General features: G+C 38.3%; 2 protein-coding genes across 4 annotated transcripts in view; one reads left to right on the forward strand and one right to left on the reverse strand.

The window, feature by feature from the left end:
- KIAA0825 (KIAA0825 ortholog) overlaps positions 1-16,687 on the reverse strand; it is a 242,011-nt gene extending 225,324 nt beyond the window's left edge. The window contains exon 1 of the mRNA XM_086770627.1: positions 16,619-16,687. The gene's annotated coding sequence lies outside the window, so the exon portion shown is untranslated. The remainder of the gene's footprint in view (positions 1-16,618) is intronic.
- A 68-nt stretch (positions 16,688-16,755) lies between these two features.
- Positions 16,756-19,587, forward strand: part of SLF1 (SMC5/6 complex localization factor 1) — a 37,151-nt gene continuing 34,319 nt past the window's right edge. The window contains exons 1-3 of one of the 3 annotated variants that reach the window (XM_086770468.1): positions 16,756-16,826; positions 17,280-17,393; positions 17,552-17,627. In XM_086770468.1, coding sequence (XP_086626594.1) covers positions 16,818-16,826; positions 17,280-17,393; positions 17,552-17,627 — 199 coding nt within the window. In that variant the 5' untranslated portion in view covers positions 16,756-16,817. Of the gene's footprint in view, positions 16,827-17,279; positions 17,394-17,551; positions 17,628-19,137; positions 19,238-19,587 lie in introns of those variants that run through there. The other 2 variants (XM_086770470.1, XM_086770469.1) reach the window with 2 other exon arrangements.

Consider the following 19,587-nt stretch of genomic DNA (forward strand, 5'->3'; position numbering starts at 1 on the left):
CATCAGAGTCTGACACCATTTTCTTACATCAGGAGTTTTGTGTGCTCCGTTATCAGAGCGCCTCCTTCACCAGTGTCTCCACCCTGTTTTCAACACCACCCCCTTCTCTCGTGACAGTCCTTATTTTTAAGTCCGTGAACAACTCCGTGTAACCTCTTTTCCCTCACTCATTCTGTTCCCTTTCCCCTTTTGTTCTGGGACATGAATCACTCTGGATGGTAATATGCTTCACACTGCTGTGAAGATAGCTGAAGACGAGAGACAGGACTTGCTGTACGGGCATGGCTTAACTGTTCAAACATTGCATGTCATTGTTTGAAAGATATGAAGCTATGGCTATGCTAAATAACAGCAAAGGCTTTCATGTGACACCTGTTTTCCTTTCAGTTCTCTGGTTTCCTATGAAATCATAAGACTCTACACCGAAAATTGCCCCAAAATAGAATTTTTCACAGAGTTCCCATACTGGAAAATAGAAAAGGAAACCAGATAGAAATGAAAGCAACCTTCAAACTTGACTAATCAGATGTCTGTCTTCTGCACAAACTTGCCTATTCAAAAATTGAAAGTTTATCTATACAACCAAGAGATAAAACAAATGATTAAGATTAAATAATACATTGTATATTCACTAGACACCAAAAGATGCATACAGTGTGCAGCTAATGTATCTTCAGCAATTAAAAATTCAGCTATATGAATATTGCAATAATTTAAGTTTTTAAATTATTTATCTCAGAGTGGCAGAAAAGATCACTATTTAAAAATAACATGCAAGATGCAAGTCTTGAAAAATTTATATGAAACAGCAAGCTTTAAGACTTGAGCTCACTTTATGCAAAACTATTAATGCTAAAAAATTCCTACCAAAATTCAAGTCATTGAAAAAGAAATTTTATTACCTGTTCCATCAATTCTTAATCCTCAGTTTTATTCCCTCTGAAGTATACTAGTAAGCTGTATGAACTCAAAATAAGGATAGAGCTGTTGCTTAAATCAAATCATAAACAAGAAAATTAAATTATTTCTGAACCACTCCCTTTTCCCTTTCATTTGCCACTCCAGTCTTTTGTTTTCTGCTACACTCTCCCTCTCATATTTCCCAATGAAAATAAATGCTACATGGCTTTGTGTTAAGTCAGAAAATCTAACTGCATTTTACTGTACTTGCTGCTTAACATATCCCAACAGTGAACCTAACATTTAGAATCTATCATATCAACACAGTCATCATGATCCAAGCTGCAAATAATAGAGAGTGTCACTGTCAATTTTGCTTTCTCACACTTCCTTCCCTTCACGTCATCTGATTTTAATAATCCCTGTCAAACCACAAACAGTCCAAATTACCTTCTCGACACAGAAGCTTTCAAGGAAGAGACAGATTCTCAACTTTCATTTAGCGACTACAAAAGCAAGCTGTCCAACTGGACAAATATTATTTCCACTCTTGACAATCTCTACAGTAAAGCATGCTTTTTAATTTTCACTGAAGCTGTCAAGGGTTTGATATAAGCTTCTTGTTTAGTGTAGATTGACTCACAGGATTAGCAAACCAACTACTGTAATTGTGTTTAAAGAAGTCAGCGCCTTCAGGTCAAAGAAAAAATTGCTTGCAAAAGGTGGTGATTGCATGCCAAAAGCTAACTGAATTAAGACAAAGATTATACAAATAATTTCAATTTAGTAGATCTCATTAGTTTGGTTTCAAGATCATTTTACATTTCTAGATGGACCACATGGTTGCTGCTAACATGTAACATAAATCAGAATTTCAAGGAAGACAACTTTATATTCAACTACATCAGCAACAGTCTAAGAAAGGTTAGCATTTGACAACAGGAGATATGTTCAAGGCAAATAAGATTCTGCAAAAGGATGTGATCTGTAATCATTTTCCTCTCTGTTGGCTTGTCTTCAAAGTAAGCTTGATAACATAACTCGCTGCTTCACATATATCAGTTTAAAAGTAATTGATTTCTCTGATGAGGCACAGTATTGTATAATTAGCATTCTATTTGAAGTTTATGTGGACCAATCAAAGCATAATACATTTTTATATAAAATATTTTCTTCACATAGACACACCAGTCTCTCTAATCATCTGAAGTCTATTGCTTCTTAGTATGTTGACTGACTTACAGTTACAGTGAGGTTTTTGAAGTGGTACTAGCTATAAAAAAAAGGAAACAGAATAACCAACCTTACTATCAGAAGTCTCACGTAAAGTACTGGTTTAAATACCTCAGATTGCCTGTCCCATGCACAGGCCTAATTTAAGACTAATCAAAGCTGTTTTAAAAGATTCTTTGCTAACTAGTCAGAATACACCAAAACAATAAAAGCTTATCTCTGAGGAATCTACAAAATCACTGTGAAATAGAGAGGTATATGCCTAGATGGTGTTTAGAGTTCCACAGCAAGAGAATTATGCTTTCTACTATAAAGCAGCATTTTAGCCCTCCTTTAATGGTCCGGGCTGGCAACTGGCTCTCCATGACCGCTCAGTTTCATGGTCAGACATCTTCCTGCTTGCCTTTTTATTTTGTTTTCCTTACAAGTGAAGAGTAAGAGTTTTAACAGCTTACTGTATTTTTCTCCTTTAGCACTGCTAGCCAAAGCACAATTTTGACATTCAGCAGTATATTGATTCTAGCACAGGTCTGCATGAGATTGGACTTGTATGTTCTTTTATTCTAAAAAAAGGAGCTGATCAAAAGATCACTTAAAGGAGGAAAAAACCTATATGAATAACACAGAGACCAATACTATTCGCAGTTTTAATTAAAAGGACATTGATTTAAGCCTCTTTAAGTGAAGTGCCTAGTCTTTACCATGCCTTGACTTCTAGTTAACTATCAGTTTGAATCCAGAGCAGAACTCATAACTGATACCAGCTAGCTTTATGCACTAAAAAAGCACAGATTATGTATGATTTACAGTTTAAGCAGTACCAAAGACAATGGAAGTAGGAGATAGGAAAGACATCTGTAGAACAGTATATTAAAGTACAAATATACTTATGAATATAAAAGTATGCCTATACCACATCCACCTAACAGTAATCAAAATAATTGTACAAAATTCAACCTTGTGTCTAACTTGTCTGCAGTTCTCTAATTATCAGTGTAGCTAGATTATTTTTTTTTCAGTCACGAGCGTCTTCTGTTCAGTAGGCCCTGTTGTGATAGGACGAGGGGTAATGGTTTTAAAATAGCGGGAGGTAGATTTAGATTTGATATTAGGAAAAAATTTTTTACAATGAGGGTTGTAGAACACTGTCCCAAGTTGCCCAGAGAGGTGGTGGATGCCCCATCCCTGGAAACGTTCCAGGCCAGGTTGGACGGGGCTCTGAGCAACCTGATCTGGTTGGAGATGTCCCTGCTCCTGGCAGGGGGGTTGGACTGGGTGGGCTTTGAAAGTCCCTTCCCACCCAAACCATTCTATGATTCTATGATTTTTACTAATCCATAAGCCATATATAAATTATTTTTTCAACTAGTTGCTCAGAGGTAGCCTTTCTCTTCCCAGAGTGTCTTCTCTGTATTTCAATCCAGTTTTGTCTCACTTTATAACTTACATTTTCAGATGTTACATCTTTATTTCCTGGCAGGAAGTGCAAGTCATCACAACTATGATGCAAAAAAAAAAAAAAAAGCGTGCATAACCCAAGTGGCACTTTTAAGGAATATTTATCTGTAATACCTCTCCATTACTGCTGAAGAAGAAGGAAAGGAAAATAAAGGAACAGTCAACAGTGAAAGGAACTTCTTTCTTCTGAAGGATCTTTAAGTAAACTACACTCTCACGCTCCAGCCTGAAGCTCCTTTTAATAGGGCAACTAAGAGTCCTGCAGCTGTCAGCTCATGGAAGAAACATCTTGTACCTCAGAGAGAAGTTCATTTACCTCTGTACTGTTAGTCTGTATAAACCATGTAATTGCCACGAGGGTATGCTTCAAGTACTCCGGGAGAACTCCAACACATTCTACCATTTCTTCTGGGACGATGCTGAGTCAGGAATACTATTTCAAAATATCATAGAAGCAACAGTGTTAAAAGGTGGGAGAAGGAATCCTAAGAAAATGCATTCTCACAGGGAAAATACGTCTTTCTTTGTAACCACACCAGGCCACAAATTGTTATGTAAAAAGGAAAAGCAATCAGCTGATTTGTGATGCAGAAAGGGGTTCCTCCTCCCTATCCCCTTAAACAACTACTGTAAAGATACTATATTAAATTCTCTAGTGCAGAAAGCACTTAGCCTTTGCTTTCATGATTAAGAACACACATGTTCAGAAATATCTTACAAGTGAACACCATGCACTGTATTATTTTTATGTAATTACAAGACTCAAATGAGTTGTGCAGCCAGCTAAGAAGTGGAACTACAGTGTAAACAATGTGCAGTACTTCCCTATCACATGAAATAAATCTTTTGCTTCAGAACAAAACTGGACTGAAAACTAAAGATCTTTTTTTTTTTTTTAAGGAATACTACATTTAAAGTTTCTGGAGAGAAAGAGAGGGGCATATCATTGATTAAAGAAAAAGGAGCAAAAACTTTTTTCTAGGGTCACACTAGTATTTTAGCAAATTTATTTTTCCTTATATTACCTTTATAGGATTTTACAACTTTTGTAAAGTTAAAAATTAATAAGCCATATAGGATTCAAGCTGGAAACTTACATGACAATTATTTTTTTAAGGTTCAACCTACATATATTTTAATTTAACTATCTAAAACTGAGTATGGCAACAATTCTACCAGAATATGCTTCAGAAACATGAGTTTTGACCAAAACTATTTTTATATAAGAGTTCTATGGTGAATCTTAGAGTTTCAACTATATTCTACTGATCTGTGAGATAAATTATACTTGTTGTGACCCAGTAAACAACAGGTGGTCCCAACCCAAGATTTCCTTCACTGGTACACCACTAGGAAACAGTGTGGAGGAAGTAACAAGCACGAACAAAACATTCAATGAGAAAAGTAGTTAATGATATGTATTCTGAAAAATGAAGAAAGGGTTCAGGGATAGAAAAGGGAGGGAGCATTTATTGAAACAACATATCTTTCCTAGATAAGTTGTTAATCAGTGATATTACAATATCCTGCCTCATGTTAATCTTTGGAGCTGAACATTATTCAGAAACTTTACATTTGTTCCAAATAAGAGAATAAAAAGTTTATTGCTTTACAAGCGTGTTTCATGAAATGGCATTGAACAAAATAATTTTATTTTTAATATCAAAGCCAACTGGAATGATTTTTCTGTTTCTTTCTTCTGTCATAGTGTGTACCAGGGATAAGTTTATACAGGAAAAGAACCAAGTGGGCTGTATTCCTCACCACTCCCTATATCTGCATTACTCAACATAACTCATATGCTTCCAGTCAAATGGCATGGTAGGAATTAAACATATGGTAGAGCCTACTATTAATATTTCAAATAATCTACTTTTTTTATCTGTAATACTGAAATATATAGCTCCCTAAACCACTTCTTTTTTGGAATAATTACAAGGTTTTATTCAAGTTAGACTTTTGTACTACTATGCACTAATGGCAACACAATAAAAAGAGTGGCGAGAAACAGATTTGAAAAAAGAGAGAAACTGAGAAAACGGGTACTGAGAAAAGAGACCCAGACAACTTGAGATACAGGCAACATTTTCTGACCCTTTCTTCTTCACAAGGTCAAGAGAGGTTATGAGGGTTTTCTGTATATTACAGAACAGACTGTATTCTGCTCCAAATGTAACAAATATTAGAGACTGTTGCACCTAAGAAAATGCTGGAAATTACAATATGCATTTAAGAAAGAGTGGTCTAAATTAGCTTCTACAATAACCACGTAACTCCTTACAACAAAGAGATACCTTAGCCAGACTCCTTAGAAAATTACACTTATCTAAAGTTAATAGCTATTTATTTCTTAATAGTTAAAACAGCTACTCGTAAACATTGCATCTCACCTAACCACCCAAGCATTTATAGTTTCTAGCAAGTCAATTTCAGAACCCATCTACACGATTTACATAAATACCTACCTTCAGTCAATACATTCTCTCTAACTGAAATCTTGCTTTCCTTTTCAAGGGACTACACATAACATTCAGTTAATAGTTCATCAGTGGACCTATGTAAAAAGAAGGTAGTAAAATTGCTAACAGGTAGTATATGAGGAACTAACAGTTTCATAAATAAAAATCCCAACTGCTTAAGTATTCTACAAAATTGCTCACACAATAAGACAGTGTGCTTCTTAAATTCCAACTGGTAAATAATAGTCCGAGTTGAAAATGTTAAAAAAAGTTTTAACTTTAGGAGCCTCCATTTCTGTTGATGTTTATTATACAAACCATGGTTCTACATAAACACGTGATTTCATTGTTCCAAAGGTATAAAAGCAATGGAGAGAAGATGTGTACTGGATAGGAAATTAGAAGGCCACAGAATCTCCCAAAACAGCATATGGCAACTGTGAGAAATGCTTAAACAAGGTCCACATAGCTCAGTAGTTTTATGGGAATAATGTACCTTGTGGTAGAACAAGCCACTTAGAAAAAAAGAAGAGGCTGAAGTTTGAGATGAACATTCCATATATAACAGGGGCTTATAAGAAAGATGGAGAGAGACTTTCTACCACGGCCTGTAGTGACAGGACAAGAGGCAATGGTTTTAAACTGAAAGAAGATAAATTTAGATGGGACATAAGGAAGAAGTTATTTACTGTGAGGGTGGTGAGATACTGGCACAGATTGCCCAGTGTAGCTGTGGATGTCCCATCCCTGGAGGTATTCAAGGTCAGGTTGGACAGGGCTCTGAGCAATCTGTTCTAGTGAAAGATGTCCCTACTCCTTGCAGGGTGTTTGACTAGATGGTCTTTAAAGGTACCTTCCAACCCAAACCATCCTGTGATTCTACAATTCTATGATTGTATTAAAAGAACTAAATATTGACTGCTGCTTCCAGTAGTGGTGGTGGATAGTAACATAATGAATCAAAGCAGGTAGCTAACAACTAGCTCGGCAAAAATATTCTACCATCCTTCTGTAGCAGCCACTTACCCTGAGCAAGTCCATTTATCCCCATTTACCAGGCAGCTGTGTCAGCACTGATGGTGGCATGGGGTAGGTGACTGCAGTCAGTGACTGCTGCAGGCCTGCCCACTTGGCAGCAGTGCCAATTTATGCCAGATTAAATTGACAAAACCATGATGAAAATGACAGATTGCATACATTGGACTTACAGACCTTGAGAAATCATCTCTATAGAGGAATTGAAAGGATTGTGTTTACATATGCATGCTAAACATATCTGGATAGAAAGTTCCATTGTGTTTAGCAGCAACAAAATGGGAAAGCAATTGTAGGAAATAAAAAGGAAGTATTCTATTCATCTGCTTTTGTTTTGCAATATTTTAAATAAAAATATTTTTACAAGGATTTCTGCATGTACTAAACTCTTGTTTTATTCAGTACTGTTTATTAAAAAGAAAGTGGTTCTTCATGTGGAAAAGAAGTGGAAGCTCTTACCACTTTTCAGGGTTTTAGCTAAAGTACCCCAGGACTGAAGTGCCTATAACTCAGAAGTTCTGTAGAAGAATCAGCAAAGAGAAGAGCAAAGGAAGTTTAGAACTGCGTGTAAGTTTGACAATACTGTTGACCAATACTTTCACATCTGTGTTTTAAATTAAGAACAAAGCCAACAAAGCCTGTACTTTTTACACTGCTTTTATTACTTTCCTGAGAACAGAGGCGTTGCAAAAAACTATATCAAAAATGACAGTGAGGTTTTAACTCCAACCCACAAAAGCCAAGAAATTTAAAGTTAGTCTGACATTTCGTCCTTAAATCATGCAATTGTGCTTCTTTTTTAAAAAGCAACAATGCAAGTTAATGACAACTTGTCAGCCCTAACTTTGAATTGCCTGAAGTTTGTCATTTGGTGTTTGTGTCACAACCTTAATGTTATTTAAATGTGGTTTTTAGTATCTATTATTTAAAAAGGTCTACTTTACGACAGCAAAAAGCTTTGATGGAATAAACCTCAAAGTACACTGTAGTGCTGGTGTGCCACTTCATTAGAACTAGTGCATAAAATATATGCTGTTGACAAATCTAATTCATTAAAGGTGAGGTAGATGCACTTTAAAACAACTGGATGGCATCATTATCTACAGTTCCTTTTATAAATTATTCTTCTTTTCCCTTTTGACTGAACTTGTCAGTGTTCCCTTTTCAGATTGTGAATGTTTTTGCCTTAAAGTTCAATACCTTCAACATGTTTGGACAAGTTAAATAAGTAGCATGTTTGCTAAAACTGAAACTGTAAGCAAAAACATTCACACTGACTATTTCACCTATATTAACTAATGAGAAATAAAATAAAGCAACAATGCATAAGAGTTTCAGCTTTATCAAATGTAAATTTTAACAATGAAGAGAAGATAAAATTATGAAGTACAACAGAGTAACATTCCGGCAGTATTTTTCATTGCTATTCAGACGACTTGGATTTGATACTGAATTCAGTTCTGCAAGAGAGAAGAAAGTCAAGCACAACACAGAGCTGACAGCCAGCTGACATATTTAGTTACAAAAGGGAGAATTGCTAACTGTATTACTTAGACTTTTAGGTGAAGACCAATATTGGTATAGGAACTAAGGGCAACAGAAGGGTCCATAAAGTTAAGCTGCTATCTGAAGCATGGCCCATCAGAGTGGTGAACTCCTTGGGCAGCCTTCCAACAGATAAAACACATAACTAGCCAAAACCTGATCAAACTCCATCTTAGAATCTATCACTGCCTGTGAGAACATGGAAATTTTTCTCCTCGGCCCAGAAAGAATGAAGTCCTCCTATCACTGTGGCCTCTAAAACCCATATCACAGTGCAGGAGCTTCACTGACCTGATTAAAAAATAAAGTGAAAAAGAATGCTTTGGAGGACGAAATATAATACCAGCTATGGTTAAATTCCACTAATCAATCATGTACTCAGTAAAATTCTAAACTACACTGTATACAGGGAAACTGGGGAAAAAAAAAAAAACAAAAACAAAAAAAACACCAAAGATTCTTAATCAAGGATTCTTTCTGCAAAATAATTTTCCTTTTAATTCTTTAAAAAGTGACCTAAATCTATCCATTAAAAAAAACTATAGAAATTTTTGCATAGAATGCATAATAATACTTCAATATGCCAATACTCTGTACAAATATTTTATAATTAATTATCTGGATTAGCAAAGACTTTGGCTCATTCAGGAGAAGCCCACGTAGACCACATAACACTGTACCATATGTTTCTATACAGACACATGTACATATACACATTTTTAACTAGATGCAATGTCTCAGTTTAATTCTTTATTATCTCTTGCAGAAAAAAAAAAAAAAGCTTATTCCAATGTAATACTTATCTTGAAACTTTAAGAGGTGGGCTTTTTGCTTAGAAAAAATTGTCATGAGTAACTCAAATATGGAAACACCTCTGAATGTAATTCACCTAGGCCTATTTTATGGCTCCATGGATTGCAGCAAAACAGTTTCTGAAAGCAACTCTAAATGTTTAAACTAAAAAATGACAGATTAATTTACCACATTTCAATCATCTCCCAGTTACCTCAGAAGATTCACATCATATATGTGCAATATGCTGCCCATGCAACTCTCCTCATTAGTCCCTCCATTAATACTCATCCTGCTTTTTTTTCCATTTTGTTCCCTCTCCTGTCTTACTGTCTTTACAGTCCCACAGGTGGAATAGTCATATTTGTTTAAGTCTTCCACCACCAAAACACGAGAACAGTTAGCTGCAGATGGACAAGAGTACAGTGGTACTTCCACTCAAGGAGATGCATCTCAAAGGCCACCTGTCCCCAGAATCCCTCAGTGAACTGAATTCAAAATCATTCCGCCTACAACACTCCTATTACTGAAAAGATCCATATCCTACTGACTGCTGGTACTAGTAACTCTTCTTGTAAAGTAATTTCTTAGATTCTGTGAAGGGGGTTTCTGTTTACCTCTAAACAACAGGGAAGTAGGACTTTGGGTACCTAGATTCTACACTGGTCTGCCTAACAAATTTTTGGGGATACTGCTGGGAATGAGGAGGCAGGAAAATGAGAGAAACATGGTGGGCATCCTTAGAGAGTTTATGTTTTTATAGGAGAGTCCCTAATGCCTTCCTAAGGAAAGCTTTTGTGCTCCCCAAACACTTCATGAAAAGATATTCTGTTCCCAGTCAGGGATTTCAGTCCTGCTCTTACTTCAGCCCTTACTTCAGCCTAATGATCTTCATGAACAATAATGTTGCTAACCACACAGCCCTTCTGTCAATACTGGCACTCCAAATGGGAGAAATCGCTGACTGCAAAAACCTTCTACACTAATAAATGTCGTTGCTTCATTGGGAAAGTGGAAGAAAAGAGGGCGAGACCTTCCCTCTGTAATTGCTTCAAAGGAAGTCTTTTATTCTTCTATGCACAGGGGAGTGCTGGAGCATCCCTTCTGCAAAAGGTCTACCCACTTTTTCTGCAATCCTTAGTTTATCTTCAGGAATCTGTTTGGAGAACCTCACAAATTCTCATAAAGCTCCTGGGACTACAGATGACAAAAGGACACTGCTGTCTCTTTCCTTGAGGGAACATTTCCCTCATAGCATAGAGTGGTATCTGACTGGGAGAATGTGTCTTGTACCTGGATAGGCCAAAGCCAAGTAGAACCACACAGTAATCTCTGTAGTAATAAATCTCCACTTCTCTTAACTCCCAAGTCCACAAGTGTGATGAGAAACAATCAGTCACTAGGAAAAAATTCTTGTTCATCCAAATGAATTCTTTACAAGACTCGGTGAGAAAAATAAAAATTATGGATGTTCAGCATATTTCGCAATGAAACAGACCTCAAAGCCTATCTGAAGAGAAACCCACTTTCTTATGGCAATAGGTTGCTATATTAATGTGGTATATTTTTTGCTATTACTCTGACAATTTCAGATTTATTCTTTGGTAAATACTGTCTGCTTTTTTTTAGTCTGGAAGACAGTGACTTCAGATAAAAGAAAACCCCACACCACTTAACACATTATTTTAGTACTGAATGCTTCTACTACAATCATCATGAGACGCTAAAGAGACAGTGATATGCCAGGGTAACCTGCCTTTGGCAGCGACCTGGAATTCTTAGGGATGGATCACAAAGTTGTAAGAATACAACAGTTACCTGCAGTATCTGCTGATAACAGGGCTTTCACCTGAGCTTAAGGGAGAACTAAACAGTTACAAGGAACCACTATGATACTGTTAACCTCACCTTAAGTAGCAAATCTATGTCTATACTTGTATGTCACAATTGTATGTAATCTTTCAGGTATATATTGATAAAATACCTAGATAGAACTGTAACATACTGAAGGGTATTTTGATACTAGCTTGTTCTTGTACCTTCATTATCTCCCCTACAAGAGTTTATGCTACATTTTCTCCTACCTTTTTAGTATTTTTCCTTTTCTTCCTCCATCCACAACCATCTACACCTTTTGCCTGCCCTCTGTACTGACCTCAAGTAGAGCGGACTGCAGAGAAGGTAAAAAGTGTACATGGAACGCATTACCCCACCGGTGACATCATGTCTAACTTGATTTTCTAATGCTTGTGAGACAAGGTTCATGTTCCCATTGTGGGGCATCAATCATGCTGTTGGCAGTTGCCTAGTAAGAAATAAAACTGGGGGGAGAGAGAGGTTACTGAAGACAAGAAAGCATTCTGGAATATTATGAGCATATACATTGCTATTTAGCAATATACAATTATTGAGAAAAAACGATAATTTCTGCTACCATGAAATGTATTGATGATGATGATTGCAGTTACTTAGGAGGAATAATACACAAAAGACAAAGAAAATGCATCCTAAAACACACTTAAAAATTCAGCAAACACAATCTGAATGAGCTTATGCGGATTCTCAAAAAAAAAAAAAAAAAAAGAGGGTAAGAGGGTGAAAAGACTTCGATGAAGAAAAATTTGCTGATTCCATCAGAATGGATCTCCTACGTAGAAAAAAAAAAAAAAAGAAGATTAGAAGGTCATTGAGGGAATTAGGTCAATTAATATTCCATACAGGTATAGCAGATTTAGGTCAGGACAGGAGAAGAGTAATATGGTTAAGAAATAAGGTCAAAACAGCCAGGGCCTAAGTCACATCAGGCAAAGATAACTTTACGTGGTAGGAAAGGCAAGCATTAAATGCAAAATGAAATCATTCTACTGCCTATATTTTAAAAGAAAAAACAAACAAACAAACAAACAAAACCTTATTCCAAGTCCTGAGTGACTGAAAGTCATCACTAATGAAGTGCAGTTCACTAATTCATTAATGAGTGAACTAATCTACACAAAGTAAACAGCCTAACATCATTTACAGCAGAGGTATTGAACAAGCTGCTGAACGTTCTGTGCTCTCTACGTTTGTCCCTCAACACTGACTCACTGACATACATGAATGGACTCAGCTGGCAGAAGGGCAGACGAATGCAAAGAGATACAAGACAAGCTGAGCTTACCATAATCAGAAAAATAAATGTTCTACGTAAGAAAAATGGTTACGAGAAAGAAACACAATGACTATCCTCTGAAAAGACCATAAAGAAGATGTTTTTAAATGTAAATACAAAGTGATGCTAACTGAGAGTTTACATAACCAGTAAGTCTTGAAGAAAAGCAGCAATTTTCACAATGCTTGTTCTGCCATTCCCATATTCATCAGCTCAGGAAAGAAACCACAAGTACGCTTACAGAAGAACAACTATTACTAAGAGGCTATTATAGCTTCTGTGGATTTATGTTATGATTATGTTATTTCCAATTCTTGTAATCCTTTATCACTACAGAAGAAAATTTAAATTCCCTCACTGTTTCGACAAAGCCAAAGTCAGTGCTTCATACTGAAGACAGACTTACAAAATGGACTTAAAACAGGGCACAAAGTTAGATTTTTCTCCACATGAAGGCAGTGTGGAGACATTTTATACTGTTTTAGCTTTTATGACTGACTTTTCAATGTAACTTCTGAGGTTTTTTTTATAAAGCTGTGGTTGCTAAATATTTGACCAAAATTTGGCTGTGGATTGTGATTTTTGTTTTGTTGAATGATACTGCTTGAACAAGTGTACACACGTTATGTTGAGGCAACATTAGCAAAAAGCTCTAATGAATTATTTTTTAAACTCTGAAATTGTTAATCAGTCAAATGATAAACTTCTTCCCATGATGGAATATTGCAAGCATATAATGCAAAATACCTTCCAGTAGACAAAAAAAAATATATATATATCTGCCAGATCATATTTCACAGTGGAAAACATGTTTATGCATGGATTGTATCACGATTACTGCAAGAAATGACAAATTGTTTTCAACAGAGGAATCAAAAGGCTAGTGGGAGACAACGCAAAAAAAAACCCTCCAAATCCTACATTGCAAAGTTGAGGATAAAGTGGTGAAGGCTTGCAGAAAGAGGCTGTGATATTTATGGACAAGGTTCAAGTGATGATGGCTACACCATTAAGGCCTGAAAAAAGATAACTGCACGCATTATGTAAAGTAAAACAGTGGCCTATGGGAAAATGTAAAAAGTGAAATTTCAAGGCAAACAACATGTGGTAATATGTGTAGAACATAAAGAAAAAAAAAATATAAGGTAGAAACCTAGAACAGTGTAATGAAAATGAACCTTCTCTGGTTTTTTCTCTCTCTAGGAAATAACATTTAGAAAGAAGCAGTTACAGAAGTCTGAAAGAGATAAGCACCTGAAACATTGTAAAGTAAACTTTTTGTGAAAGAGGAAAAGGAATACTTATTTCTCTGATCTTGGCTTCTTAAAGAACTGAGGACATGGGAGCTGTACAGCCATTCTTGATAGTCCTTAAAATGTAATTAGAATTTTATAACTGAAATACCATTTCTGTGGCACAGAAGATCACTTCTGAATTGTTATAAAAGATGTCACATATACTGTAGAAGAGAAACTGTAAAAGGGGATATCCATCCAAAGCCCAGAGACAAAGAGCTTAAATATAGTTCATGATACTGAGCAACTGAACCATATATTTCACAAACACATTAAAGCAATAAAGAAACCTAGAGGTACTGACAAATACTCCTGTTAAAAAGACTGCTCCCTAGACCTAAGAGGCCCAATATTAAGCCTTGTAAATAAGAAAAACTGTAATGAATTAAGAGCTATCTAGCTACTACAATGAGATCACAACAAGGGTGGAAAAGAAGAAAATATTTTAGGGTTATTACAAAAAAATAATAGAGGGAGAGAATAAGTGAAATCCAAACTTAACAGACATCAGTAACAGGAAGGTTAAAACATGTTCTCAATTTCTTAAATCTACACCTCAGTAACAATGTATTTTAAAGTGAAAACAGGCACGAAATGTTTGAGGTCTCAGCTTTTTTGATTCCGTATTTTTATATGCCAAAGACAAGGGAAGGGAGGGAAACCAAACTAGTAAATATTTAATTCTCAAAAGTAACAAATGGTCTTCATGCAAGTTTGCAACTTCTGCACTAGTAGCTCGTTTATAGTTTTGTGTGCTGGAATTTATGGTACTGGATGCTGAAGACTTCTCCAGCCTGTTAGGAGCCTGTTACGAGCTCTCTGGCATAAAAACGCTATTAGTTACTAGTTAAGTAATGGTTAGTAGTTAGTAAGAGTTAATAAGTATTAGATTCTTAACTTTAAAAAAACATTAATCCAAACACTATTTCTTTCAGCTTTACCAGAGTAAATAAACCCAGAATTACTTATCCATATGAACTGTGTTCCTAATTTTTAAGTAAGATAAGTTCTGACCATAAAATTAAAAAAAAAATATTTAAGGACAATAGATTAAGTGTGGTCTAAACTTCAAATTCCATTTTATAAAACAAACACAGTTTTTTATGTTCTGCACTCCAGTCACAAGAATTAAAACGAGCGCTGACAACTGCACAGTGAAGGTTAAAAGGTGCAACAGGTACAAAACAGAAAATGTGACTAACTTTCATTGTCAGTCAAGAAATGCAAGCAATAAATACAACCACTGAACTCCGAATAGTCAACTAGATGTTTAAAGATTTTACAGTATCGCTTTTATCAAAAACTAATGAGAGAGGGCTTGATGGTTGCTTCTTCATGCTTGCATACAAAAATGTAGCTGCAATGTTAAGGAAATGGAAGATGTGGAAAAACTTCAGCGAGCATTGAGGGTACCAGAATACTTTATAAACAGCAGCACAAGAGCATCTGAGGCCTGGCAGAGCTGTTTGCCATTTTTATATTTGGGAAACTCAGATTTAACACCAGGTGTCCAACGTGCTGCCAAATTTTAGATGTTTGAAGCCAGGTGGTGTGGTTTTTTTTCTTTCCCATGGGAATACCTATGTATGCATGGCTTCTATTGATCTAAGCTGCAGTGACAAATACTCAGCACTTGTGAAATTTTTGCTGTACACGTCTCAGTTTACAGGTCTTAAATCAGTTTACAGGTCTTAAATATGAAACAACCACCTCAATGAGTACAGTGACTTGTCTGCTATGCCATAAGGATTTTATGGAAGGGGAGAGGGTAGCATTCAGTTTTCTTAAGGAGGCAATTCAATCGTCTTTTATTTTTGCTTGAATCAGGGTGGGTGCCTTCTACTCTCCAACTGTATGAAAAATAAACTGTTCTATAAAGGTAATTGTAGTCATTATAAAACACTAACATTTGTTGTGAGCTATCCATTCAGTGTGTTGTAGGACACAGGAATCAAGTCAGAAGTCATCTCTCAAATACGCAAGGGACCAAAGTTCCACAAACCTTAGCATGTCTACCTTTCTAAATCCCAAATTTGAGTGCTCGAGGTAGAACCTGAATACAGCGTTGAACTTTTCATGTCGCTTCGCAATTTGAAAAAAAAAACCCACAAACACTGACTTCCACAATGCAGAGTCAGTACCAACTTGGGGCAGGAACCCCTCCACCAAAATACGTGCCTGCAGCAGTACCGGGTCACCTCCCCTGTGCACAAGACTCTGAAAGTTTCTCTGCAACGCAGGGAAAGGGGTACTGAGGATCAGAGACCCCCGGTCCCTCCCCTGGCTCCGGGCCTGTTCCAGAGGGGAGACCCCTCCACCCGCACCCCCCCCGTTCCTCCGTCAGCTTCCTCTTCCGTCCTCCAGCTCCTGCCTCCCGCTTCCCAACCTCTCAGCTCCGCTGAGCAACCGAAAATGGAGATTTTTTAGAGATTCCGGCGTCTTTCCCAGCCCGGAGACCCCAGCCCGAGGCAACACCTCCCCTTCCCGCCCCCCGCGCTCAGGCGCGAAGCCGGGGCCCCCCTTCCCGCCCCCAGCGCCCCCCCGCTTCCCGCCCCTGCCCCCGGCCTCTACCGGGAGCCTCGCAACTGCGCAACGCCCGGCTGCGAGGCGGCGGCGGAGGAGAAGGCGGCGGCCCCGCGGGGCTCCGTGCGGGCCGCAGCCGCCCGCAGGCCTGTCCCGCTCTGGCGCCGAGCCCCGGCCGCATGGTAAGGGGAAGGAGGGGGAAGGGCAACCCCGCCGGGGACACTTACCCGGCCGGGCTCCCCCCGCGGCTCCGCGCCGACAGCCCCGGCGACCGCGGAGCGTCAGTGACAACGGCCCGGAACGGCCGCGCCGCCACATCCGGGGGCGGGGCGGGGCAAGGCGGGAACGCGCCGGGAGTCGAGCGCGGGGCGCAGCGCCCGGACTGGCCGGGCCCGAGGGGCGAGAAAGCGCCCGCCCGCCGCCTTCATGGCCTCTGTACGTGAGCGCAGGCCGGTCCCTCCCGCCCCGGGGCCTCCTTCCCGCGGGGCCTCCCCTGAGCAAGGGCGGCTTTCCCTCTCGGGAGGCGGTGGGAGGCCCCCCCGCAGCCGCCGGGGCCCGCTGGGCAGCCAGGGCTGAGGCCTGAGGCCTGGACGGCGCAGCCTCCCGCCTCCGGGGCTGTGGGGTCGGGGAGGGTGGCGGGAGGGGGGCTCGTCCCTTTGCAGGCCGCAGTTTGGGGGTCTCTGGCCCACGCTGTGGCCACCGTTTGGGTGTGCTGGCTGTGGCAGGCAGTGACAGCTCCAGGTGCGGTGTACCGCCGTCGGGTAGGGATTCCTCCTCCCATTTTATCAGAAAACAAGTAGGAAGCACAAGTAAGATCATGCAAGCAGCATTTCGTGATACATATTTTGTATGTTAACCTTTCCTTTTCGTATGTTTTTCCTCTAACAGATGGCAAGTGGCGGCCAGAAACGGATAATCCAGTTAACGGGATTTAAAAAACAAGAGAAAAAGGCGCTGCTCAAATGGCTGTTCAAACTGGACTGTGTTTTTTTAGATAATAAGGTATTGTTTCCTAAAGGACCTAATGGTTAGAGCAGAAAGGAAAAATGCGAGCCTTAAAGTAAAGGACTGTGGGGTAGTTTAGAGTTGTGTATAAACAGCCAAGGAAGTTAAACTGTTTCCAGTGATACAAGTGTGTTGTTTTGTTTTTGTCTTATTAGAAATACAGAGATTGTACACATCTTATAGCAAAAAAGACGTGCAAGAGTGAAAAGTTCTTAGCTGCCTGTGCTGCTGGTGAGTAAAAGGTTTACTGTAAAATGTCATAGGATCGTAATATAGGACTGGAAAGTACCCTTAAAATGTTTCTAGTTGCCTGTTTTCATTTCGTGAATGAACTATCTTATGAACCCTCCTTCTTCTTGTTCCATTAACATTGTTTTTTAACTCAGTATTACGTTCAAGTTCTGATTCACTACTTCCTGTTTTGTTTTTTTTCCCTAAATGATATTCCTGCTGTCTTGCTTTATTTGACCTGCATCTGTTCCCAAGCAAGAATCTGTGTTATATATGAGTTAGATCATGAAGTCGTACCCAAATGATATGGGTGTTTAAAAAAGGATCACTTCAAAAGGTGGCAGAGAGAGTGTGGACACCTGTAGTTGGCATGGATTTTTGACACCAAATTCACACACAACATTCATTGTTAGAGTTAACTAAATAACACAACATCCATTGGTAGAGGTAACAGTTAACTAATCTGTTAACTAGCTAAACATAATCTTTATTTTCAGTGTTTCATATTATATCAAAGTGTTAAAGCAATTTTGAGAATGGATAATCTCAAATTTAAGAAATAACAGAAATAATTAAATATAGATTTGGTTTTAAAGGGGGAAGTAAATTTCTTGATTACATTTTTTACTTACATACCATGTATCAGGCATTTTCAATCATCTATCACTGCTAGAATTTAGGGGGGAGTGTGTGTGTGTGTGTAGGGCTGATTCGTTGTACTGATGTAAAATTCTGATTGCACTCTGATCAAAAGTTGCCATGATGGAAACAATATTAAAATGCAGATAGATTTGTGGCATAGCACTTCATTTTAACTGTTATAAGCCTTTGAGTTAATGTTTTCATACTTTCTGGCATTTCAAACATCTGGAGATGTTTTCTTGAACTGAGTGGAAACGATATATGTAGTGTCCAGATGGTAATGCAAAAATCTGTCACGTTTCTATACTTGCAAGTCTTCCCCAGTACCACCTACTACTTTTTAATCCTGGAAGAGGTGTGGTTTTGCATAGTCATAGCTCTTGCCCTTGATGGCAGAGGAGTATGGCAGTTTTTCCAGAGTAGATGTAAAAGATAATGTTTAAGCTCATCTAGAACTCCCTAGGTGTGCACAGAAATACTGTCAAGAATGCCAGTCTTCATGGACTTCCTAGCTGACAGAAGTTTTGAGATGGAAACTTTGGAATGGAAGTGATTTTAACATACAGGTTGTGCATAGAATGCCTTTTCCAGTTGTAAGTCTACTGGTACCTACACTAGGTTATGTGGGAGTCCCATCTGTGCTCCTGCACTGAGACATTTTGCCAGTCAGCCCCACTGTTCTGTGAAACCAATTAGGTTCAGAAAACTCAAGTCAATTTTTCTTACAGTATCTTCTGTAGGTAGTGTTTCAGTACAGGAGCAGGGTACTAACCACGGCTCTTGACCTGAACCTGTAAGAAGAGAGAGACGCAGAAAAAGGGGAAGATCATTACACGCAGTATCAAAAGCATACATGCGGAAGATGAAAGAGGAGAGGCGGAGGAGGTGGAGCCAAGGGATGAGAGAAAAGGATGTGAAGCGAAGAAAGGGGAAAGACAAAAGTCTAAAACCTTATCCCCCTAATATTGGTATTCGCTACACTCGCAGTGCAAGTAATACTAAGAATACATAAAAGAAAGAGCTTACATGCTAAAACCTTCGTTCCTCTTCTTAGTAGCGTGTGGTAAAATATTTATTCAGTTTACTCTGTTTTAGTACATGTTTAAAAGTGTCAGATGATACTAAAAGTTAAGAGTTAAGCAAGATTCTGTGGAAGTTGTAAGAACAAAATCTGGGAAGCTGAAAAATTCCACTTGCAGATTTTTGAGGAGATAGACAAGTATTTTATCTAGGAAGGGTAAGAAGGTACTTTATCATTAAAAGAAAACAAAATTATCATTTTCAGTGGCATTGTGAGATTTCTGATTTTAAAGTGTGA

This window comes from Chlamydotis macqueenii, chromosome Z (assembly GCF_036417535.1).
Source record: "Chlamydotis macqueenii isolate bChlMac1 chromosome Z, bChlMac1.mat, whole genome shotgun sequence".
NCBI lineage: Eukaryota > Metazoa > Chordata > Aves > Otidiformes > Otididae > Chlamydotis > Chlamydotis macqueenii.